The sequence below is a fragment of the Ammospiza nelsoni genome, chromosome 8, assembly GCF_027579445.1.
Source record: "Ammospiza nelsoni isolate bAmmNel1 chromosome 8, bAmmNel1.pri, whole genome shotgun sequence".
Lineage (NCBI taxonomy): Eukaryota > Metazoa > Chordata > Aves > Passeriformes > Passerellidae > Ammospiza > Ammospiza nelsoni.
In genome coordinates, this window is record NC_080640.1 from 22,295,405 (window position 1) to 22,322,242 (window position 26,838).

General features: G+C 36.8%; 1 protein-coding gene across 2 annotated transcripts in view; it reads left to right on the top strand.

Annotated features, from left to right (window-relative positions):
• Positions 1-26,838, top strand: part of LRMDA (leucine rich melanocyte differentiation associated) — a 605,774-nt gene that overhangs the window by 501,092 nt on the left and 77,844 nt on the right. The window contains exons 6-7 of one of the 2 annotated variants that reach the window (XM_059477007.1): positions 7,930-8,014; positions 8,088-8,394. In XM_059477007.1, coding sequence (XP_059332990.1) covers positions 7,930-8,014; positions 8,088-8,170 — 168 coding nt within the window. In that variant the 3' untranslated portion in view covers positions 8,171-8,394. Of the gene's footprint in view, positions 1-7,929; positions 8,015-8,087; positions 8,395-26,838 lie in introns of those variants that run through there. The other variant, XM_059477009.1, reaches the window with a different exon arrangement.

The following is a 26,838-nucleotide window of genomic DNA, read 5'->3' on the forward strand; positions in this document are numbered from 1 at the left end:
TAGGTTACACTGCAGCACCCCCTTCTGCTGACTGAATAGAGTGACAAGAGGTTTGAGCTGCAATTCAGCTCTATTCCCACATGACAGAATGAAGATGCCTTGAAAGCATTTTTAACCTTTCAGTTTCTTTATTCCTGTGCCTGTTAAGTGAGGAGGCCAGCACAACTTAGCAACAATCATTAAAGCTTATACTTTTAGGATCTAGCTTTCATGTTTTTGCAATATTTTCCATACTTCCTAAAAAAAAACAAGGCATGCAGAAGGTATCAGACTGAATAGCAAAGCAAAATAAGTGCTCTGGCATTGCAAACAATTATGCTTGGCCTGTGAAATGTATGCAGGGTTCTGCAATCCTCTGATTATCATCGAATGTGCTTGAAAGTGATGATATTCCATTGCTGATTTAATTTATGGAACAGTCTTGGAAGTTCCTATCTAAAAAAAATCAACTTAGCTTGATGACTTTGTCTTTGCTTTTGAAGTATCTATCAGATTGGCAAAAGGAGGTGAAGTTCTGAGTTACCTGGTTTCAAAATAAAGGGCTATGAAAAGTAATGAGTTACAGGATCATATGTAATGTCTATTTGAGTTCTACATCAGTGTTTTTATGCAGCTTATAAACTGTTGCTATGCCATAGCATAGCAGAAATCTTGGCAATCGCTCTACTACAGCTCTGTTGTAGTTGTGATGTAATTGGTTGAAACATATTGCAGGGAATGACTGAAGGAAACTTGGAATCCAATACATTGTCAGTGTACTTCCCTTCACGTTGACTTACCTATGCTTTTGGCACTTTCTGTTTACGCTGTAGCCTCTAAAAACTCCATATTTCTCTTTCACTCCTTCAGAACTGTTGGACAATGAGTGAAATTCAATAAATGTCATGTTTGGGTGTTGGTGAGGTAGGGACTTAGAAAAAGGTTCTAGCATCTCAAAATTCATTTGTGGTTCACTTCATGAGGAACTTCAAAGAATAGCTGTCTATGACAACTCAGAATTCTCCAGCAACAGTTGGAGAGTTTTGTGGTTTGTGGTATGACAGACTTATTTGTGGTTTGCTTTGTCTACTATTTTACTGGTGTGTGAGCCCCTTGGATCCTGCATAGTGTAAATGAAAAGAAGGTAGCATGTGTGTTCTCAGAATATGGAGGTAAAGATGCTGACACAGAAATATAACGTAGAATATATAATAATTGTGTAGAAATAGAAGGTAAAACATGTAATAATTTGGACTTACTTTCCCAACATAAGTTTAGGGTTCAAGGCCAGCAGATTTTTCTTTATTGTTTTATACTTCTGGGAGTTGTTTTTTGAGGTTTGATTTTCTTTAGTACCAACCTAAAACATGAAAAAACATTAAGAAATCTATTTTAGGGATAAATATGATTGAGGAACTTTGAATTTATTTTATAGTGTGATTTGAAATGAATTTATTCCTGTTTTAAACCCTAACATGTTTTACAGTGTGTAGATTGCTGGATTATATAAATGGGTATTGCTTTCATTCACTGTTGTGTGACTAGCATGTCCAAGTGCTCCTTTAGGGACAGATTCTGTCTGTCCCAACTGTAGTGAAAGACACTGAGCCACTTGAGCAGTAAGGTTTAATTTATAAAAACTGAATATTTTACAATGTGGCATGTGATTAGGGAGGGGTGGTAATAGTTACTTCCCTTCCACTCATTAAACTGAACCTGAGCTGAAGAATCTCTTGTATCCTTCTGCTTTTAAGTGTAAGTAGCTGAGATGCACTTTTTAAAAAGAGAAGGCAAATACTGTGCAAGAATTTCACTTTTTATTTAATGACCTTGAAAAAATATTAAGAAGATGCTAAAATTCTTGGCTTGTGAGTGATATAAGTTGAAAAAGAATGGTCTTGGAAGTCAAAAAGCCTAGTGGGTGTTTTTGTATGTGATATGTTACAGTAGAACAAATCAATTCGGGCTCCTTAGATGCAGTCATTGCCTTGTGATTATATTTGTGTAAAGTCTTGGAGCCTTTGATCAAAGAAAGGCATTTGTGACTAGGTCTAATCCAAGCTCTTTAAGGTGTTTAACTTGCACGGAGGGGAAGAGGTTGATAACAGCTGGGATTTAAATTTAGTTTTGCTGAACTTTTGTTTTGAAAGGATTTCTATTATACACTGCTTCCTTTTCCATACAGACGATGGATCATTGAGTAAACCTAAAAGGGAAAGAGGATATGGGAGGAAATGGGTGGGGACTTGGAATTAATCTTCTGAAGAAAAATGTTTGATCAGCGGGTAGGAGAGTATGAAATCCTCTGATGTTGACAGCAGGCAACTTTCTGACTGGTGTGTGATTGACAACTTTGATGCTCCAGTGGGGAGCGAGTGTCCAGCCGTGCTCAGGCATCCTCTGTCTGTGGGTGGTAGTGTTAATAATGTGGCAACTGGAAAGATTAATTGTGGACAAGCAGCAGGATTACGAGGAGGGCTTCACAGGTCTAAAAGGAACAGTGGTAGGAAGGCCTCTGATCTGTCAGCCCAAAAGGAAATTAGTTAGGGCAGGCTGAAGCAGGCTTAAAAAGGGAGAAGGAGGGGGGAGGGTGAGATGGAGTAATGGAAGAAGGGAAGCATTTAGGATATTAAGGCGAAATGAAGAGGATATTGAAAAAGGTCATAAGGGGATGGGACCAATGTTCTTGAAAGACCTTAATACACTGCATCCTCCTACAGTACACGCAGAGTTCAGCTTGTTTTGCAGAGAAGTGCAAAGTGACTTCTGTCGTGGTTAGAGCTGCCCCACTAGGTAGCACCTCTTGCTTGTTTCTGAACGAGCGGGAGAATAAACTCAGATTAAGGATTTTCAAGGATGTTTAAGTGCAAAATACATAGCAGAGAGTTTGCTTAAGCTCTTTCTGCAGGTTACTAACTGCTGTGTGTTTTACTTCCCACCCTTTTTGGTAGAAGTAGGGATTTTGCCAATAAATTCTGTGTTACCATTAAAGAGGCCATTCATCATGCTTACTAATGTTATTAATCAAGATACACCACAGTACTCTTAAAATGAGATCATTTTGATAAATCATGTATGACATGAAAAGACTTTATTCCTTTTAAGTGCAATTTAGACTGTAATTTTTTTCCTCATTTATGATTCATGGGAGAAACATGGATAAAATTCCCTTGCACATTTACACCTTATCTTCAGTAATAATTCAAAACTGCTCTTAGATGAAAATTCAAGGGCTGATTCACCAAAGCTGAATGCCAGCTCATTATTTTCTGGCATTCAGTAGTCCAAAAATAATGTCCATACATTAGGTGCTTTTCACAATAGTTGAATTTGGCTGCACACCAGACATATCGATTACACTCAATTAAGCCTAAATGCATAAGAATTATCTGATGTTCATTTGCATTTTTGATCCCTGCTTTCAACCTTGCAATTTAACATTAAGTGAAAACCAAAAGGTAAAGTAAATTCAAGTGAGAAGTGATAATCTCTCTTTCAAGAGAATAAGGGAATGCTTTAAATTTGAAATGCTTTGAATCTTAAGCTCCACTCTTTCTGTTAAATGTGAAAAATTCTCTTTACTTTCTTGTTAAAGGTTATTGAAGTTAGAAGGCCAACCACAATATAAGATCACTATTCTCCTTATTGTCCTAATATACAATAATTTGACTACTGTATTGGTAGCATCACATCTGAAAATAAGCTGCTAAAATATCTGGATTGAATATTTGCTAAGGTCAAAGTCATGCTCTTGATTATAGCTGAAACACTTTGTATTATTCATTAGATTTAAGAGTGTCAGAAGTGGAGTTTTTGTTTACTCCTGTGTTTAGAAATACAAAAATGAAATGTGCAGTAGAGAGATATTATTTGGATAGCAGAGTCATTTAAATTTTACCTTCTCAAACAATGATTCAAAGAGAATTGTCTTGTCTGAGTTCCCCCTTTACTTCCTTCAACAGCTGAAATATTTGAAGGAACTTGTGTGGTTGCCAAAAATAGCACAGCATTTTATTTTTTTTTTCTATCATTGGTCTCTACAAATTTGTTTTGATGCAGCAGATGTACAGTATGTCCTGACACTTCACATGATGTTCCCTTACTAGTACCATCCAAGTATTGCATTTTTCATTCCTTGTAAAGTGGAATTCAGGGATTAAACAAATTAGCCTTTTTTTTTTTTTTTTTTGTTTAGTCTAATTAGATTCCTCCACTCTTGAGAGCTAGCTGTTGGTGTGTGGCTGACAATTTTCTTCTAAATGGGTTATTTTTTTTCCCGCTCATTAAAGTGACTCTAATTTATGCTGGAGTTTAGCAAAGACAGCTGCTAACTCGAGGCTCAGTCTGCTTGGCTGTGGAGCAAGGAGAGTGGGGAATCAATCCCCTTCCATCAGGAGTAGGGGTGCTGTGCCACCTCTTGGTTCTGCAGAGCGTGCCAGGGTGTTGGGTGGGTGACAAACTCCAGGCAGCCCATCGGAACCCTCTGGTGAGCCCCCAGCTGGGGAGGGGACAGCCAGACTGGCTGTACTCTGCCATGTGGAGTGCTCCACTCAGGGCCTGCTCTGGCATCTTTTCTAGTCTCTTTATCCCTTCTTCCATGCTTCACCTTTTTATTTTTTCCCCCCTCACTGGTTGTATGGTTGCTAAGTTCATAGAAAAGCAAATACGTTGCAAATAAAGTTGTTATTACCTGACCATTCCCTAGGATTGAATAGTTAAAGATTTGTTGTATTGCTGTGCTCAAATTTAGTTTTTGATGTTTTGTTGTGGGTTTTTTTTGGTTGTTTGTGGATGTTTTTCTTCCTGCTTCATCTTCTACAATGTCTGTAATTTTGATGAACATGCTTTTTGCAGTCTATTTAGCATCAACTACAACAATTTGGACAAAACACACAGGTTAATATGAAGAGAGGTACCACAGTTTAGCAAATGTTTGATTATGTGCATAACAGGGGGGCTGTGAGTAAGTCTAACTTTATCTTGTAAGTCTTAAACCAGGTACTGTGATATACTGCAAAACTTGAATGACTTCAAGGTTTGCAAAACTACAAGCTTCTTCTGTAATAATACCATTAGAATTTCTTTACTGAGTTATTTTGTGACCTGTTTCTATAAAATTGGATCTACCAACCAGTTTAAACAGCTTTCCTCAAAGCTATTTGTATGCATAGTTACTTTCCACTGCAAGAACTTCTGATGCATATGTCACCAATACTTGAAGACATAACTGTCACATGTCAGTGCTGTCACTGTCACAATATTCCTGTGAATATTAAGAGTAATGCAATCTATACAAATCTCTTTAGAAAATAGCTTAGGGCCAAATGTCAGAATGTGGTAGAGAAAACAAATAGTTGTCTTTCTGCTGGTGCACAGGCTTACTCAGAAACGTGATGTGGAACTTGAGCCAGTGCTTGTGCAAAACAGTCCTAACACTGGATGATATTCCATGGAATTAAAGTTGCTCTAACTGAATGCTTAGCTCAAAGGTAATGAAAACTGTTCTATATTTGACAGGGAATTATATACTGTACATAAAATAACAGAAAAACACCAATAAACAAACCCTTCTTTCTTGTGTTTCCTAAAATTGGAAATAAAGCTAAATTGCCCCTTCACTCCAATATCCTTTTTAGAAGCTCTTGAATTTTGCTCACTCAGTGGTATATTGCTGAAATGGCAAAGTCTCTTCCAGTAATTTTAGGTAAAGCTATCATCAAGCTGTCAACAGTCTAAATTGAGATTAAAAGTACCAAAGAGAAACCTTCACTATTACCAGAGTCCCAAATAAATACACTTGAATAGGCAGATACCATCCAGAGTGTACAGTATGAGACCACTTATTCTTCCCATTTTTTGAGTGATTTTCAGGGACGAAGCATGATGTTAAATAGTGACATTTTTCTCCTTTTCTTACTCAGAACTACTCAACCCAAAGGAAACATGTAGTTGTTCTTGGAATTAGTTTCAAATATCACATAGCTGGGTCTAAGGGGTTTCTATCTCTCTCTCTTACGTGTTATGTGCCCTTGGCTCATATTGGTCACCAAAGAGATTTCCAATAATTCATCATCCAGAGGAGATAGAGCTGCAGGTTTGCAGTTCACCAAAAGCAAGGTATCATTCATTCTGGATGCAGGTGAGAGTTATGTCTGTAGCAATATGTCTGTGAACAGAGGTGCTCTGAAAAAGGTTTATTATCACTGGTGAGTCAGCAGAGCCAGGATATTCTCTATTTTTATTCATCTCTGATAAGTAGCATCCTTGCTGTTTAGGCCAACTTGCTTCTGTTAAATTCTATTAAGATGTTTGTTTTGATGCATGATGCATCTGCATGTTGTGACCTGATTTTTTCCTAAGGACAAAAATGAGGTTGTAACTATGTCTGGCACAGAAATTGATGGCTGGTCTCCAAAAGCAAAATCTTAGTATGCTAATCTAGTCAGTCACCTCTTAACATTTTATGTACTATCATTTAGGAGTCCAACAGCTACAACAAGGAAGATTTCTAAGTTACAGCCTTTAACAAACTATTATCAGGATTAACTTTCAGTGTTACGGGTTTCTGATTATTGTTCTTTGGTTTGGTCTGGTAATTAAAATTTGAATTAGTATTTATGCTTTTTCTTCCCCAAAACACTGTAGCTCTATTTTATACTTCTATATTAACCACACATTAGAGACCTGTGGGTTCATAAATTGTGAGAATATGTTCAATTATAAAGTCAGTAAGACTGAGGTGAATTCCTTTGATTGACTTTTGCAGCTTAGAAGTCAATATATCATTAGGGAACAAACTGCACAGAAGATAGCAATTATTTTCTCAAGACTCCCTTTAGTGAATTATCATGAGATTCAAGAAATAGTTTATCTTTTGTATTTTTCTCTTTATTTGCCTTATTTTTTCTGTTAGAAATTATCATATAACTTTCAGTGAATGCTGTCCTTTGTGTCTTCTATTTAAACACATGATCTTTTTATATCTGTTGAAATGGATAGGTTGTAAATACTCTAGAGCAAACTCTGCATCTGAAACTGAACATATCACTACTGCATCACCAGCCTAAGTTAGACTGAACTTTTAAAACTGACAATGATTCATATTCCCCAACACAATTCTTTATTTTCGTATCTTCTTCTAACTGCTATTCTGTAACTAAAAAGCAGGATGGTAAATGTGGCTTGTTTTAACTTCATATCTATATATCTTCAGCTGAAATATTCAATGGAATGAGGGTTAGTTTATTGTAAATCATAGTTCTTCAGTCTAATCTTTTAAAATTAGAATCATAGGATCTTGAGACTTATTAGGGAGAAAGATTTGGGCTTCTTCTCCCTTAACACCTTACTTTTAAGGGTTATGAGCAAGTCCTCTTGGGTACTTTTTTCTTTTATTAGACTTCTGCTATAGGTTTTAAGTGTTTATTGTTAACAATTCTATGTACTTGTACACTTTTTTTTTCATTATAGGCACTATAATTTTTACTAGATTCCTTCATTTAGCTCACAGGGAAGTGGAATGAGAAAATCATTTGGGATTTTTTTTCTTTAGATTTGAAAAGTACAATATCTTAGCCCAACTTCCTATTTTCTATCTCCTTTCATTTATGTGGACTCATTCATAACTTTCTTTAGGTAAATATTAATCTGTTTCAACAAGAGGAAAAATTTTGACATTGCCTAAAGATTTCCTGACAAAGACGGTAATTTTTTTTAAGCTGCCAGCTGTGTGAAAAGATTCATTTAGTAATGATACATAATGCCATTGCGTAAACTCTTGTGAGTGCAGCAACCTTGAGGAACGGCAAGGAGCCTTAACAAAAACAAATTAATCCTTCATGGCTGGTAACTCCGTGCACCTGCAAGCCCAGCACTGATCCTGCAGGTGCATCGCTCTGCCTGGTCACTGCCCTGCCTCAGAGCACTGACAGTGTTTGCTTTGTCACACAGGCCTCCAGTGCTGCTGCCTCTGCCTCTCCAGAGATGCACTACACACCTCTGCCTGCCGGATCCAGAGACCTCACCAACCACAGAGGTGTGAGCTCCATTCTGTTGCTATCAGCTTCTGCCGCGTGATAAGCTTTGCTCTAAGGCCTTCTCTCTCTCAGGTGCTGCTGCATTTCACAGAGATCACCATGCCTTTCAAGCACTCTGTGAGAAAACCATAGCTGTCAAGACTACAGATTTTTAACTCATATTAAATAGGATTTACAGGTAGTCTGCCGGGAAAGCAAATAAATCTATGGATAATAACGCTCAGTGATTTTTGCATGTGTGTGTGTGAGAGAGAAAAATGTAAAGAGATTAGAGTACTTAAACATTGCTAAGTAGATGATTACGTGCAGCATTGGTAATTTTGAGAGAATTTGTAAACTTTCTAATATTTTTTAAGTGAGCGCTTTTTGGCAGTTTAGAAACTAGGACTATAATTTTGAAACGTTAACACATTTTCATTGCAATAAAAAGGGATTGTTCTCTGTGTTTCAACATAAAAAGTGGATCAGTTTTCAATTTCCTTTTTCATCAGTCCTTAGAACTTAAAAAAGCACCTTGGGCAAATTGACAAATTCCTTCTGCATACCTATGAAACAAAAAATTCAGGGAACAGGTGAAAAACTGAAGCAGTCAGGAAGAGGGTGCATTCCAAGCTTTTTCACTTTTTTTCAAAAAGAAGACATTTTTAAAGCTTGCGGCACTTTTTCATCTTAAAACCATAGCAACAATCCTCTTATTTATTTCCCATATTACTCATTGATTCTCCATTGATCATGTAAACCATTTGTCTATAGGCAGGGTTTTTTTGGGATACCAGGATCCAAGTCAGCCTTATATTTATGAATTGATGGTAGCCTAATTTTAATGTGTGTTCAAATTCTGTAGCACTACAGAGGATGGAAGCAGCTTTAGTAGCATTCCATATTACTTGATACCTTCTGAAAGGATCAGGCAGGTAATGCACCTGAAGAAGGATCTGCGATTCAGGTGTGAAGGATCAGGAACACAGGTGATTAGAACTGTATTTGTTGCAGCCTGTATCACTGGTGTGCTAGAGCTGAGGATGAGTCTGAAGCTACATCCTGGCCTTGGTTTAGATTGCTATGGTGCTATCAGATGTCCTAGAAGATTGCTGTGGTGGAAATCAGATGTCCTACATGTGCTGTGGGTGCATTGTATTCCAGCACTGAGCACACATAGAAACTGATATGTTTTAAAGAGAAAGGACCAATCAAAATCCTGAATTTGAGCACAGACTTGGACTTCAGAGGTTACAGAACAACCTTTCCCCTCCAGAAAAGCCTGCAACCCAGTGCCCTCCTTCTCCACCCAACCTCTTCCCCCCCATTCCCAAGACATATAGATTTGATTTTCAGATAAACATGTTGCTTTTGAGGTTGGGTTTCTGGTGTTGGCTGAAATGGCTAGGGTCTACTAGCAATAAATAGAATGACAGAATCTTGAGAAATACCTGAGTTGTACAGAAATACTTTCAAAGTACCCTTAAAAGCCAGGTATCTTCAGATTTTTTATTTAGCTAATAGTGTATTGGAAGTGTGGCTTCATGGCTGATTATGCTATCTAACTTGACAAAAGGAATTCCAGTAGTGTTGAATCAAAATCTGTGTGCCTGCATTATTGATTGACTCCTCTTGCAATACAGCAGTTGTGTGGCTGCAGTAGGTGTTGCAGACACGTCCAGCAGGTGTTTGCTCAGAGTGGGAGCTTGCCAGGCTCTAAGTGCCCACTGCCCTCACCAGGCTTTCAGAATGCCTGCCACCTTGCCATGAAAGAGGAAAATTATATTCCCCAAATCACCAACTTTCTACCCTTAGCAGTTCACATAATTTTTATTACTTCTGTCTTTACTCTTCCCAGAAATATTCTGCTCTGCATGCTAAATATGCTGCAAATTTCCTTGTGATTAAGCACAGTTATAAATAAAGGGAGAAGAGCATGTCATCCAAAGAAGGGGTAAAACTGGTCCTTAAAGAGACATTGTTAACATTATTTGATTAGTTTCTATATATGTGTATGCATGTTCATATATACACATATTCACAAAGAAATAATTAAGGACACTTTCCAAAATTGCAGGACTTGGAAGAACCAATTCTAAGCTTAGAACAACCTGCTGGCAAGGCCCATTAATTCAATCAACTTCTTTTATACAAAGAAAAGTTCCAAAGTTCCCAAGCCCATAAAAGATTAATTGTAGTCAATAGAAAAATCTCCAAGGAAAGAATGAAATACTTAAGCATGCTATTTTAGGTTCTGAATATTTTCAATTTTTTTCTTCGCGGAATGCTTTCAGTGTTGTAAAGTGGAATTGAATCAGCTGTTGCATATGTAAATATTGGCGGTTTTCAGTGCATACTGGAATGAAGAATGCTGTAAGTTTGTGAGTGTAATTTGTCCCTGGAGAAGCTTGTTTACCAGAATCCTCAAGTCTGGCAAATGGTTTGGTACAGCTGCAAATTGATTTTTAGGGGACTGGGAGGGGGAGCCGGAGCAAGCTGGATATATTTGCTTGGTACAGTTTCACTTGGACATTTCTCACTCTATTTAGCTATGATTTTTACAGGGAGAACAGGAACATATAATTATGTGTGGGTTGCACCATGTGTTTTACAGCTTTTGTGTTCATGCATGCAGTACATAATTTCCAGTCAGGATCTGGTCCTTTAGGCTTAGACTCCATATTTTGTACAGACCATTTCGGGAACGGTGAAAATCTCGCTTTCCCTTTCAAAGCCCACAGAAACAGCATATGACAGTGTGATGTGAGATGGAATGATAAGGAATGATAACTTGAAATATAGTGAGTGTTATATTGATACTTGAGTATATAAGTACATGAAGAGAGAAATAAATATTCCATCACGTTTTTAAGCTTTAGACATTTTTTTCCCCATCTTGGGAAAGTTGCATTCCCATATATTGCAGTGTTGCTTAGACCCACTTTTCTAAGTTGAACCTTACCTCAGTTCCACTGTTCATATTTTCAGTGAAAAATCTAAAGTCCTTCTATTTGGATTTTGGGCATCTGACAGCAATGTGACATGATTCTTTATGTGATCTAATTGCTATCCTGTTAGACAAGGCTTCCAAAGTGGTAATTTTATAACTGGCTGTATTTTTTTTTTGATTCTAGAACAATGATCTCAAACTTCTAAGGGTCTTTCCATGGTCTTTGTTAAAGTAGGCTTTTGTGTTTTACTTTATATGGATTTAGAACCCAATTATTTACCTGGGAGAAGTTTGTGCAGTTCTCTCACCTGGTTAAAATAAGTGAGTTAAAAGACACAGCCTCCTGTCGTAAAACTGCTTCTTTTCTTTCTATATTCTATACATTGCTTGTGTTGTTCTAGCTTTCAAATTTTCTGGTGAAATCAAATATATGCACCCCACATTCCTGTCTGCTTTTCCAGATCTACCTTTTAGTTTTTAAATAGAAATAGCCATGCTCCACAAAAGTAATGAAATATACTGACTTTTAGAAGAAATTTTTCCAAAAATTTTCGACTTATGTAATTATTTTTTAGTGATTTGTATGCATGTACCCTTCTGTTCCTTATTGATAATTTATTAACTGGATGCATATCTTAAAATAGAAACTTAAATTCTTAATAGTTGACATTGGTGACAAAAATATTTAAAGGATATTTATAAGGATAATTTGTCTGATGTGTGGAAAAAGGCTCCTCACCCTTTGCCCCACCCGAGTTGTATGTTTGGTTTTTTATAATGGCATCCTTGCTTTATGTGTAAGCATTCAAACTCAAATTGCCTTCTGAAAAGTACAGTACTTTCCAGTTGATGAGGAAAATAACAGTTTATCATTGTTTCTCTTCAGAAGCAATATCACTAAATCATGGCTATCATGAAAATCGGTTTTTCCATACAAAAGCATGTGCTGGATGACTTTTCTATAAGCAGTTATTTTGTAACATTGTGTATTACCTGATTTACTTGGAAACATATTAATTTGCCAAAGCCATTTGGTTTCCAGTAACAATTTTCAGGTGACTCCTCCCTTTCTGTGCTCTTGTTTCTGGGAAAAAACAGTGGTAAGCCTATCCCATAGCTTACTGGTAAAAGGAAGAAGGAGCAGTTTCCACTAAAAACTAATCCTGTATTTATGTAAGTAGTTTTTCGAATTTAGCTTGGATTTAGGCCAAGGTTTAATAGTTCTAATCTATTATGACTTGTAAAAAACTTTAAAACTTTCTGAACAAATCCACTGTCCTGTTTTGGCATCTCTGCAGGTAACTATCCAAGCATCCTGGTATGTGCAGTCATTACATTGTCTCATGTTTGAATGATGAGTGTCCAAATGAAAAATTGGTATTTATTTTTACCAATATGTTTCAATCAACAGACAGAAGTGTTTTCTCATTTTATGATCTGGTCTTGATAGTCATCAACTGCATTCAAATCTCATGCCCAGAAATCCAAGAACAGAATATTTTAAAGCTTCTTATTAAGGTTCTAAGGGTAATTTTATAGAGCCTTTTTGAACAAAGGAAGTGAGAGGTTGCTTTTGCTCAGTTTCTCTTTGTCTAACAGAGTTGTGCTGAACGTTTCTTTTGGAATTAAATCTTTCCAAACTTTCCCATTCTTCAGCAAACAATCGTAATCGTAGAGAGACACCTGAACTTGCAATGTTTCCTTTTTCTGTGATTGTTACACTGTGTTATTGTTCCCAGAGTACTTGGCATAGTAAATTTTCACTAATGACTTGTGTGTTCACACAAAATTCCTCCTGATTGTTTGTTGGGGTGTGCCACACAGAAAACCAGTAGCTTTGTAGGAGTCTAGATAAGTAGTGACCAAGATAAAAGTGGACTACAGAATGCCCAGCAAGAGTTTAGCCATCCAGTTGGGCAGGAATTCACAGTCCAGTACTTGTTGAAGGATGTCTACTTCTTTCAAAATTTGGCGTTGAAGGAAAAAAAGTAGAAATTTTGGAGAGCCAGAGGGAGTAGTATAATTAAACTGATTATTCTCCAAGGATTTATCTGTTCTGTCTCAATTTGCTCAGCTTGACCATACTTTATAGATATTCTTATGTTCATATGGAACTAGTAATGTCCATCAATCCTTCCAGAATTTGGTCTAGAGTTTTAATATAATACTTTAAAATATTTGAAGTAAAATTGACATGCACCTCTTAATAATAAATGTTAATATGCAAATTTCTGATTCTACACATACATTGTGAAATGCCATGCTGTCTTTAAATCACTGACATAAAAAGAAAAGGAAATTGCTTTACATAAAGCTTACTTCCAGAAGGATAAGTATCCTGTTTATATTATCATTGTGGTCCTCTCTGTTGTTGTTATTGACACAGTTGTTAGGTACTCATTGTGTTTTCAAGCCAGAGGCTTATTTAGAGTTTGAAATTGATTGCTGGGGAAGTTGCAAAGCAATTTATGTAGCAACTTATCATAATTAGTTAGTTTTCTTAGTGTGAACTGCACTTTATGCTTGTCAATTGATTTTTCTGTGTAAATGCATAAGGCACTGTATTCTGTCAAAAAACCCCAAACCCCAAAAACCCTATGGTTAGTACTTAATCATTCAGTTAAAAAACTGTATCCATATATGTATATAAGATATATTTGCTTTAACTTGTTTAATAACTAAGGATAGGATGAATAAGAAAATTCCAAGCAGATGCACTATGTGAAAGTTTTGTATCAGGCAAAGATGCTGTGAACAGTGAGGTATTTTCTTTATTGTTTTACATAAAGTGTCCTTTGAAAATAACATCATTTTTAATCTGTATTGTGTTGTGGTGTGTCCTAGACTGAAGACTTCTTAGGCCAGGATCTTCTCATCATGAGATTAATAACCTTAGACGAACAAAAAAAGTTCTCAATAGCATGGAACAGACAAGATCATATTTTCCAGGAAGGAGCACTCAAAAATAAGCTGTGACATTTCCTATTAGTGCCAGGAAATATGTCCCAACAGTGAGATGTGATCTGGTCATGACTTAGCCTCCAGGGGAGTGGATGGAAATCCTCTTCTTTTGACACTCTGGGAGAATGCTAAAATAAGGAGTCTGTTATTAAAAAAGAAAAAAAAAAAGAAAAAATCCCATGTGGTCTGCCTGTATATGAAGTGAGAAACTGGGTTCCTTAGTTTTTGGTTTGGATAATAGACATTAATGGTAGCTCAAGATACATGGGAGAAGCATGGAAAGCAAAGTGATGTATAGATGAGTATCAGTGTGAGAGAAGACTTGGTTAAAAAAGATTGTGTTTTCTGATGTCAGTTCCCTTTAGTTAAAGGGATGTGAAGAAAAATTAAATCCAGCAGAGGTGAATAGGGATTTTCTAGTCCGGATGTGTGAGAAGGCAATGCAGAAACTTAAAGACTTGTGGTGCAAGGTGTTCCTGGTGCAGGTGGGAGAAGGGCAGAGCAGGTTTCTCTCATTTCTGTGCTGGTGGCTCCTGCTGGTGCCCACAGGCTCCCCAAGCCTCACACCAGGAGATGAGGTCAATGTGCTGACTCATTTCTATTCATTCACTGGGGTGCCTGGTTTCTTAGCTCTGAACATGGTTTTTCCCTTCCAAGGTGGATCCCAGTTCACTGCTTTCTCGGTATTTCTGATCTGTTTGCTTTGTGGGGAGAAGAATGGGTAGCAGGCATGAATGGAACAAAGTAGATGGGGAGAAATGCTGGAAAGCACAGTTCTTAGGGAAGGGTACTCCAGTAAAATGCTTCCAGCTGATAACAGAAGCCCACCTGTATTAGTATTTGCCAAGTCTGCAAATGCATAAGCCATCTCTCCCAGTTTTGTGAACTGATACACAATCAAAAATTTTGCCTTTCAATGGAACTGAGAGGTCCAATGCCCACACATGTGATCATCTCAGCTCTCAGCTGTGCAGTGTTTCTCTGCTGGGCAGTCATGAAAGAACAGCTTAAGGAGGGTCTCATGTAGTCCCTTTCCTGAGCCTTATTTTATTTGTTTACTGGAATAGAACTGCCACAAATAGCTGTGCTGTTTGTTTACCAATTTGCCTCACTTGCTCAGTAGTGATAATTTCTGCCAGCATCTGCATGTTTCTCTGTAAAGCACAATGACTTTCCCAAATGTGGAATAAATTGTAGTTGGATTTGAGTGTGACCTTGACTAATATGGTTCAAGAAATAAATTTTCTGGGTCATTGGATTCATATCTTGTCACTTACAGGGTCAACAATTTTCTGTCTGTGTATACAAGGAATGTTGGATTTGAATCAGGATACTGTAGATTATTAAAACTTCAGCATAAAAATGTATTATCTTTCTGTATATAGCTGTGATGGGAGCAACTAGTCATGTGAAAGTAAGTTGGGGTAAATGAGGTGGGGATGATATATAAAGTGACTTGCAGTTTTGTGTAAAATCTTTATTGATGGCCAGAAAAGTTAAGATTTGGTTTTAAATGACAGCATATTTTTATTTGTGAGCCTTCTCTGTGTTCTGTGGTTTGAAACTGAACCCAAGGGGTGTGATTGAGCTGACCAGAAGTAAGTTCTAAGAGGATCACTTCCTGGTGTGCTGTGTCTCTGTGGGAATAAAATAGGTGTGTTTCTCTGCAAGAAAACTTTAAAAGAAAAAAAAAAGAGAGTAATTAAGTGGTAAATCAAATTCAGATTAAAATATTCTTAAATATCTCAGGTGCTGAGCACAAAATTCCTATTAGTATTCTAAGACTGAGGCAGGCTTTAATAATTGTCAGTATTTTTTCTCCAAATCTTACAGAGACTTTCATTTTTCTACAGTGTGCATTCCCTGATCTGACTGTTGAAGACCTGACCATTTTCCATATTTTTGTCATTCTGAGGTTTTTCATTGTAACTTTTTCCATGTTTGCCAAAACTAGCAGTCTAGACCCAAGTCACCCATACAAGTGTCACATCAGAGGCAATGTGATTAATGAGGAAAAAGCCTGTAACTTCATATTTTTGGTAGACTAGAGAGTGTCTGATATTTCACAACATAGCTCATTTTGTCATGCTGGCAAGACAAAACCATAAGAATGCTCAAGCAGGGTGACTAAAAAGTGGCAGAAATACATAGAAAACACTGGCTTCTATAAGTGGAAACTTGGGATCCAAACCCATAAGCCTACTGAAAATCTTTGGATGCATAGGAGAGCTAATGATGCAGTGTGTATACAACTGGAAATTAAAAAAAAAAAGTAAATTTGCCACTTGGCCTTATAATTTTTTAATGAAGAATTCCAGTCATCAGCCACAGTATTACAGCTCTTGCAGAGCAATTGGTTCAAAGCACACCAGTGCTGTGCAGATCCAGTCTCCTGAGAGATCCCCGTGTTTAGTTAGCACTCTAGTCTAGCCTGTTTTTGCAGGAGTCTTCCAGTTTTATCATTCAGGCATTTTTATGGCCTCATTGGAACAAATAAACAAACATCTGGAATCATGTGGTATATTTAATTAAAAACTTTTTGTTTGGCCAGAAATAGTAAAATCATGAAAAATTGCCTGTCTCCAGGCTCAGAAAGGCCAAATGATGAAGCTGTTGGCTACAGACAGTTTTACAAAGTATTGAAATTCATAGATGTGCACACCTGCTGCAAGTCCCCCCCCTTTTTTTTTTGATTCATAACCATTAATGAGTGTTTAGTGCACAGATTGTAGCCCTTGTTTAAATGGGAATTTACTGTTTTTAATAACATATAGACACGTGTTGATATATTCCATACAGCCTGTACTGTTCTGTATTACACAGACAGGATAAAGCTTTATATTATTGCTCAAAAAGAAAAAAAGAAAAAAATCTTTATGGTGCATGTTCCATTTCAATATTTTTTTGTAAGAGCATGTTTTAATTCCAGAATTAATAAATATCTGCCTCATGCTAAGGATCTGTGTAGCAAATGTTGGAAACGTGAAAGATTGTGTTTTCTCAGTAAAATTAGAATCTGTAATGAAAATCTAAATTTTCATTGTTATTTTTAATGTATTTTTGACGAAATTTTCAAGACATTCTTGCTTTTGCAGATAGAACTGTTTGATGTCATGTGAGATATTACTCTGTGGTCACAAAATATTTTACAGACCATTAGTATTTATAAAAACTAATTTGTCTATTGGGCTATTATCTATTTGAAATACACAAATATAGGCTTTTGAACATAAGGGACAGAGAATTTTATTTTTGAGTTTGTACATCTCAGTTTTAAAATAGCTGAGACTTCTATTGAGAAAATGGCATGCACACAGAAAGTAGTACTGCATCCAAATGTTGTTCACTGTTCTTCATAATTCTCATGATTAAAATAATACGGCCATTTCATTTTGAGTTTCTCTGACAATTTAGACTTTTTAGCAGGATAGGATGGATGGAATACTGACATGACTTTGGCCACTGGCCTGTAGTTGGTGTTACTGACCTGAATGGAGAGGATGTGGGTGTCATCTGAAAAAGCACTAATTCCCACATAGTCAACACATGTAGAGCCCTGCTTTAAAAAATGGGGGAGGGAAGAAATTTCCTCCGCAGTCAGAAGGGCAGCCATCTGCATAACAGCAGTGAAACTGTTTTATCCCCTTGTGTGTTTGTTCTCTATAGCCTGCACATCTTGCTGTAACATCTATGTGTCGTTGAAACTATGAGCAGCCAAAAAGATGCAGTGTACTTTGCATTTCGTTGTTCAGTGAGTGCTGTGTAGAAATGAGTGAAGGGCCCTTTTTAAAAATTTGATTTCAGGAAAAAAAAGGGTAACTTTGAGGGATTTCACTGCATGATCTTATGCGAGAAAGCTGTCAGCTTTTTACTGGATATGAATATCTGTATTCATGATCTAATATATTTACTGATCAAAGTTCCTTGCAGAGCTCTGAAAGCAAATGATAAGTAGGTTGATGACTTCCTTGTTTTTGTTTTTTGATATTTTTGTGGTCTGTTAATAACCTCGCTGTAAGAAAAGTAAATGATAGGAAGCCCCATGACATCCTTCACTAACTTTGTATGCCCTTAAGCAGAGAGATCACACCTGGGGAGAAGAAAGGGAGGAGACAGAGAGGTAAAAAATAAACATAAACAAGTGCAATTGTTTTATATCCCCTACCAAACAGAGGATGGCTGATCCTTTTTTGTTGATATTCATTGTGTTACCTTTTACAGACAGAGATACCTTGAAAATTGTTTCTATTTACACAGAATGAATTTCTTTTGCTGTGTGATTGACAACACTGATATGTTTTGTAAGACCCTTTTTGTCTATGGCTCTAAAGTGCTTAGTAAACCTAGGCAGCCACCTGAAAGACCCCCCACCTGTGGCTGCATAAAACTGAAATAAAGAATGGAAAATAACCCATTGAGTATTCACTTTCCCACCCACTGAGAGCAAAATGCAATGTAGTGCAATTTTAGTGCTTGCGTGCCACTGGGGAAAATAGACTCCTAAAATCACATAGTGAAGCATTGGAAAAATTCAGTGAATTTGTACTAAGCATTGGGTTATAAAGCCTAAGGAACCGTAGGCTTTGCTTCTCAAGTGAAACAGATTTGTATTGCAGTTCTGTTAGAATGCCTCCAATTGCCATCGTGATATTTAGCACAGTAGGCTGGAAAAATGTAGGGCTGGTGAATCTGAGTCCTTTCACAGGATGCAAGCAACCTTCTGATGTCTACTTAAAGACCAAACAAGGCTGCAGTCTCTGATTTGTTTTGTTTTTTTTTTACTTTTGCTCAGTGTCAGGCCATGTAGAGAGATGTGGAAAGAGCCCATGTCCCAGGCTGCCTCTTTCAAAACCATTTCTATTACTAGACATGGCTTCACATCTAATAGAGAACTAAATTAGTGTTCCCTCTTGCCTGAGAGGAGTTAGAATATGTGATTACCAAAATTGCAGGGCTACCACAGCAATGTGCTGGGTTTCCCCATGCTGACTTGGCTTCCCCTGCAGGCACGGCTGCTGGAGCAGTGACTGCACCAACTTCAGTCAGCTGTGCTCAGGAAAAGTGCACCTATCCCAGCTCTACCTTTCCTCACAGGAGAGAGGCAACTTGTGGATTTTTTGGTTTTTTTTTTCTGAATTGTGAATGGGAGCAGCCAGGCTTAACAGTAAATTTTGTTTCCATGAAATAAAAGGAGTGGACTTAATGGAAATAATCCCTTGGGCCCCGATGGAAGAATTGGAATCTGTCTTAAAGCCAAGAGGTTGGCAAAAACCCCCTCCACACACCCCAAACAAGCTAAATACACCCTACCATCCCTCCCAAATCCACATAATTAATTAATTTGGCAGATTATGTCTGTCTTAAAGGTAGTAAATGATAAATTTCATGGGGGCAAAAAAGAGAGCAACATAGAATAAACAGATTAAATATAAGCTATTACATCATTCAGAAGCAATTTGGTGCTGCCAAATGCCAGCCATTACTGATGTAAAGTATGTGACAGAAAAATAAGTACCAGGTGTGAGATTACAGTAAGGTAAAAAGGAGAAATGTGGACATGCACTCAGCTGGTAATTGTGGATGTAAATTTTGCCTCTGCCCTGTAATCTGATGCTAGATAGCAATGGCAGTAGAGGTGTGGAGGATAGCTGAAGGAGTCCCTTTGCTATTTTCTCTTTAGTTTTGTTTCAATGTCAATATAAAAGTGATTCTTCTAGCAGGGTATGTTCAGTAGTAAAGTGAAAGAGAAGCTGTCGGCTAAATTAATTTGTTTGTGTTGAAAAATCTGTTTGTTATAAAGGAGTGGAATGGCTTTATTCAAAAAGAGAATGAGACAAAATAGAACATAATGAGAATATTATCAGAAGAATTAGAACATCAGGAGATGCCACAAAGGAGATTGAGTTTGACATATTTTTAATGTTTGGTAATTCTTTTATCCTGCCAAACCTTAATAAAATTTTGTTTGGCTTTTTTTTCCTGCTCTCTGTGTGTTTAGGGAAGATGGCCCTTGAGAAAAAATTTCTGAATGAAATGAACTACTTAAGATAGTCTGCAAGATTTGGAGATGGCATTCATTTAGGAGATGTAGGAACCATAATTCAGGCAGAAGTTGTTCCCACAAGAAGCTAAAACAGACTGCAGTTTAGCAAATAAATAAAGGAAGTATGCAAAATACTGGTATGTTTTGCAGAGTAAAAAGAAAATTTCAAAGCATTCTAGAAGTGACTTTGTCAGTGAGAATAGATGCCAGCTTTCTGTGGTTGATATGGTACCTGGGAATGCACAGAGTGGAAGATGTGTGCAGGAAAAAGAATGTTTCTTTCACAAGCAGAAATGCGCTTGTAACCTCAAATCGTCCGTCCTGAATGGCGGCAGGATTTTCCTGACAGATTAGTATTTAGGATCTAAAAATATATTTTTCTTTTTGTGAACATACCACCTAAAGGAGCCACAGTGTTTCACCAGGGACCTGAGTCTTAGTCTGTCGTTCTGTTTTTCAGTAGCCCAGGCAGGAAAGTGAAAACCTTGATACTTGCTGGTCTGGCATTCTGTGAGTTGTTCAGGATTTGTTCCTATGGACATGAGAGAGCTATTCTGCAGGAATTTTAGAAGATACCAGTTTCTAAGGTAGCTCAAAAAGTTGTGCATCACTTCAATAACATTTAGAAAATTTGGGAAGGCAAAGAGAATCTGATTCCTGAAATCAGGTTGTGACAGTAGGGAACCCAGTTTTAAATCTATATAACTGTTGTAGCTTATGTAACATGAGTTGGTTAAAATTAAAACAGAATTATTCTGATAACACTGAATATTAATGGGACCCTCTTCAGAAAAAGCTTTTAAATAAATAAAGGTACAAGAGCAAGTTCTGATATGTGAAGTTCAATCTACCTTTCGCTGGAAGTTTTTTTTAAGTATGGTGATGGAACAAAGAATGAAATTAAAAGTAAATTCCAAAATATTAGCGATTTTATATTCTTTTAAGTAAATTAAGTAGCACATTCCTTCCCTGAAGTTTTCACTTGTTTTCTTACTGTTTTTTTCTACATGGGTTTGAAAGAATTTTCTAAACTTCCAAAGCAAACTATTTAATACCATCTTGTAGGTATTTTGAACTGCTCTAATTTATGAATTTTCAGATAAATCAATTGTTTTTCAAATTCTATTATTTCCTAATAAAAAAGGTATCTGACTCTTGTTCTTTCTGTTTCTAAGCCTCATATGCTTAATAGAAAAGACTTTTCAGTCAGTCTAAAGAAGGGTTTCTCTGATGTGTATGTTAGAAATACTGTGTTGGAAAAAAATATGTTAGTACAAGAGGGGAATCTCTAGGTAATTTCTCCTTGTGGCTGTAGTTAAACCTGAACAGATTATGGGGAGGAAATCCATACACATGCTATACATCTCTATGCCTTAAAACAACTGCCTGCAGGTGTTTTAGCCATGCACATGTGGCTGGATATATGATGAGGCTTTTCAGATTTTCAGCCAAGTTTTCACTTGCAGGGTAATGAAATGTTGAAGGAGAGGGAAACAAGATACATATACATGTAGAGGTTATGATGTCATATGTGATGAGTTATTGCTGTTTTGATACTCCTCATAAATTCATTCCAAATCAATTGCTAAGCCATATTTCTCTACTGCTAATTTAAAATCTTGGAGAATGTGAAGTTGTGTGTGTGCACTCATGCCATGTGCTCTCTGTGATAGTCAGCCATTGTCTCTGAGCTGAGGGAAGCACCTTCACCTGCTCACTGAGCTGCAGCTACCTTCCTTATTGTGAGGTTCAGGCATCTTGGGAGCAAATTGAGGTCAGTGTGGAAAAATCTAAAATTCACTTTCCTATAGGCAAAACACATCAACTGGGCACAGACTTTTTTGAGCATCGGACAATATTGTCAGTTTGGTAACACATCCTAAAGCGTAGCCCCGAGCAGCTTAAACGATTGTTGAGAGTAACAGGAGGGTAACTCAGAGAATTACTGTTTCCTAAGTATGAACTTCACCTGTAGTGCCAAGTTATAGATACTGCAGTGCCTTTATGCAAACACTGGTGCTGTGTGTTTTGATCTCATTTGCCAAGCTCTGCATGGCAACTGAATGAGCAGAAGCATATGGGTGAAATCTATCCAAGATATATGCAAACTTTCTGCTGCTCTTGTGAAGTAGTTTAAATGTTTTGATTGATCATCATCAGCACTACTATTTTGGTGATTCTTGATTTGAAAATAGACTTGGAGTTGCTTAAGCATAGCTTGCTAAGATTTAACCTCTCTAATGAGAGCTTGATAGATAACATGTTTAAATTAGAAGGGGAAGGGGGGCAGTGTGAAATAGATCATGTTGTAATTTCAGTAATCACATGCACTGAAATATGTCATTGAAAAGATACTTAAGAATCTTAAATCTTAGGATGCCTGTCAGATTTCTTTTAGTCTATGAACAATGACAATCATAATTTGACGGTGAAATACGGTCAGAGCTTCTGTCTCCTTGACAATCACTCCAATATTTAGACAAAAAAGCACATTCTCACAGATTTCATTAGTCAACTTGTGCTTTTACCTTTTCCTTCATGTAACTCTAATACTTTGAAAAGCCTAGACAAGCAAAATTGAGTCTTTTCTCTTACCAACCTGAGAGAAAATACACGTGAGTATGAAAAGCCAGAAAGACTTTAAGGTCAATGACACAGATTGTTTGAAAAACCCAGGAAATATTAGGGTTGCACTAGTAAGTTTGTGTGTGCTCTTGAGCCATTTTAAAACTTCTTCTGACTTGTTGCACAGTTGAATTAAGATCTTTAATTTAATATTTTCATATGCTGTTGCTGTGATGCTTCATACGTAACAAAAAACCAAACAAAATTTAAGACTTGAAGAGCTGCTTTGGGTAACAAATCAGAGGGAGTGAGGAGATTCTGATAAACAAAGCAATCTGCATTTAGGAAATATAATTTATGTAGATTGTCTCTGGGCACCTGCAATGCAATAGTCTGTGGAGCTTGGCTAAGCAAGTGAATAAGCTTGGGAGAATGGGAATTTTGAAAGCAGGGAAAGAAGAGAGCCTTATGATCTAATGTCATAAGGCAGGGAGCTTCAGAGCCTTGGGGCACAATTAACAAAGGCTCTGGCGCCTGCCGGCTCCGGTCTTCGTACTGGTTTAGAGGAAGATTTAGTAATTCTGCTCACGGGATGTGTTTCCTTTTCTTGTCTGCAACCCACTGTGGCTCAGAATCTATCTGAATATTTGTGGTAATAACAACTTGAAAGCATCTTTGACTCAGGTGAGCATAATAGGTGAGGGTTACTTAGTGAAACTCATGAGATTTGCCTTCTCTTTTGCCATCTTGAGTCCTCCCACCCACATCACTTTTTCCCCTCTGTTTAACAGCAGAAAGGTGGTTCTAAGAGATGAGAAAAAAACAAAGGAATTTATGCTGCTTTTACAGCAGGATTGTTGCATGCCTGAAGAAGTTTCATTTTATTTATATATTTTTATCTGTTATTGATGTAAGGGGCATTTCTATTGAAAAGTCGGTGTTTCTTACTGAAACACAAGAATTTTAATAAAATGCATGCTGATTTGGAGAACAGTTGAGGATACTACTATGTGTCATTTAAATGTCCCTGAGGACGTTATGATTTCTCCTTATGGATGTATAAAAGGGAGCATTATTCTCTGACAGTTGTATTGTCATCTTATTTGGGAATACTGAAGTATTTTGTGGGCCCTTTGTCAAGCATATGTGTAGCAAGAAGTTATCCGTGGCCCAATGCATTTACTTAGTTAAATTGACAGTGAATAAAATATAGAAAAAATAATATTGCTTTCATATTTGAGAAGATAGGCAGAAAGCACACCGTGTACAGTGGTTTAGCCAAAATGTTTGTAGCACTGTAGAGTTTTGAGTATCTCATTATTTGGACTGCAGATTTAATAACTAGAATACCCCTTCCAATAAAAGTACTCACAGAAGAGGCCTACAGACTTCCTAGATAATTTTAATGGCATGTCCTTTGTCACCACTATCCACAAAATTTGTTTTAATGTATCACGGATCAGTTCTCCTGTGTGGGTCATTCTGACTTGCACTTATCACTTATCTTCTATTTTTGCAATCTTTCAATATATTTGTATAATTTTTCATTTTTCCCATTAGGAGAGCATAGTTAAGCTTGGCCAGAAACACTTATAGTCATTGAAGCCTACACAGTTCAATAAAAAGGTGTATAAATCTCATGGACTACAAAATCAACAAGGTGAGGGGGAATGTAGAGTGGCAGGTGATAATTAAGAGTTCTGGACATTAACTTTCTGAGCACATCAAGGAACTTGCAGTGCAGATAAACTACAAATTTCAAAGGTTAGAGGTTAGTTTATTCTAAATCATACAGATTTTTCTAGGAAACTCATGTGTAGTGGACTTTGGCGAGGGGATGTCTTGGTGCTGAAAAATTTGCATTTTAATAAATTATTTTCATTTGCATATATGATGCAGTGTCATTAAGACAACTTGAGTTTTACTAACGGATCCCTTTTTTGGAACAATCTTTCCTTTTAGGAATTGCAAAACAAAGTTTCAGGAAAGGACCAATACCTTATTATTAGGCCTGCTCAAACCCACTCCTTTCTAAAGGTATTGCAAAGACTGTGACAGCAACCCAGCTAGGCTTTAATGGATATATGGTTATTAAGCCAAGGGCTTTTTTTAAAAAGGCACAAGTTTTTTTCCTGTCCAGTAAGCCCAAAAATTGAAATGATGCAAACTATAGTTTTCTGAGTCGTCCACAAAATTAAGTGTTATGTGATCCCTTCTGGTGCTGTGTCATTTCTGATGCTATTGTGGCTATAAACTACTACAGAATAACAGCTGTTTATCAAAATATTCATGAAAATGTTCTGTGACGGGAGAAATGGGCATGCTTGTAATACTGTTTCCATGGAAAAAGATGCATGGGCTTAGATTTAGTCAAAATTATGGCATACTGTTCTAAACTTGACAGAACTAGTTCAGCACATAATCCATAATAAAATAGGAACTGTGGTATTTAAGCACTAATTCAGTGCATATCAGTTTGTATGCAAAGACTCTGTTGAAGCTATTGCAAAACAGGTTTTCTTAGTGAATGCTACCAAGGCTATGGCATGTATCCCAGTCCTGGGATATGAGTAAAGTCTTTATCTGGGCTCCAAGCTGTGGTCCCATGGTTTGCTCTCTCTGCCCAGTATAACAAATAGTGGATGTTGCATGCATTTTTGATTGATGAGGTATTGAGGAGGATTTGGAAATCTGAAAACCCATATTATTATAAAGATTGTGGAATAGTGGGAAATGGAGCCAGGAATGTACCTATAATTTAGGGTAAAGAGTAATAATGAGTGCCCATAAAAATAAATAACCATGATGTTAAATAGACTGCAGATCATTTGCACCTTGAGGCTTTTCTCAGATTTTGTGCCAGTAAAGAAATGTGGTAATAAACCCTCATGTATTTAGGCAAAAGAGTTTCTTATGCATGAATTTTATTTAGGCAATTTGAATAATCCCAGAAGTATTTAGGAGCATGAAGGGGACAAGAGAAGGAAGATGAAGGCAGAAACATAAAAAGTCTGCACTATTTGGAAGAAATACTTTATGTTTAGATTATTCTTGATCATACTCTTTTTTTTTTTATTGCTTCTGACTCTTTCATGGCTGATAATTCTATTCTGAAGCCTGTTCTGAAGTTGCAAATTCAGTTCTGTTCAGTGAGAAATCCTTTTTGATCACTGTAGACATGCAGAATGAAGCTGTGTGATTGCTGGCCAATTCTTACAGCAATCTTGAAAGTTCTTTCCTAGTCCTCATCAGTTAAAAAGAAAAATACTTCATGAGACATGTAGGTTCTAGAGCTACATAGTTGGAGGGTAGCTTTTCCTATACCTGCAGGTGTAGGAGAAAGTCTAAGATGAGTTTTCATGGCTGAGAATTTAAAAGCTTGTTGCTTCTGCTTTGTCACAGAACACTCATTTTGGATGCATATTACTACACTGATGATTTTTAAGTAAAATCTGTACATGTCAGTATTTATTCACAGCCCATGTTGTAATCAGATTTGTTTATCATGTCTGTATGTGAGAATCAACACTGGAACCATGTTTTGCAGCTTCCTTTCGTTTCATAAAGTTTCATAGAAATTGTTAGTTAGGTGTTTAACATTGCAGATCAGTGATTTTCCTCTTACTGATTGTGCAGATTCAGGCAGTTTGCAAATCACTTGGTTGTCATAATTTTGTGTAAGAATTTTTTTGGATATCTTTCCTCTCTGACTAAATTTATGGAGCTATGAGTAAAGGAAATTTGGAAAGTAACCCATTTTTAGTAAAATGTTAGTTCAGTGAGAGGTGGAATGGTCAACAGCTTTCTCCATACTTTAAGTTTCCAAAGCAAAAAGGAAATTTATACTCTCAATTGAGATACAAACTAGTTTATTTTCAGTCATTTATCTGAAAAGTTGATGCTCACCATAATAATTCATCAAACATTTTTTGTGAAGTGTATCTGGCAAGGCTTCCTGGCATCAGCCTTTGAAATTCTGAGTTCTTGCATCCTCTGGGAACAGAGTGACTCTCTCTTCTTATTGCACATCTGGAAGGAATGTTGCTGCCTTTTGGTTTCATCAGGGAGAGATTGTTAGGATAGCAATTTAACCTCTCTAAACTGTTTGCTAATATCTTTGGATTTGTGAATATGAAAGAGGTAAAATGCTATAATTTATAAATTATATTCATATTTCAGTTTTTAATTTTAAACAATACAGTAATAATTATTTCATAAGAGCTACTTTATTGGTCTTTCCATGAGGAATGAGAGGCTAAATTCTGTTGGTATACATACGTGATGTGTGTTAACTCCATTGTCTTATTTAATCTCATCAGGCACTC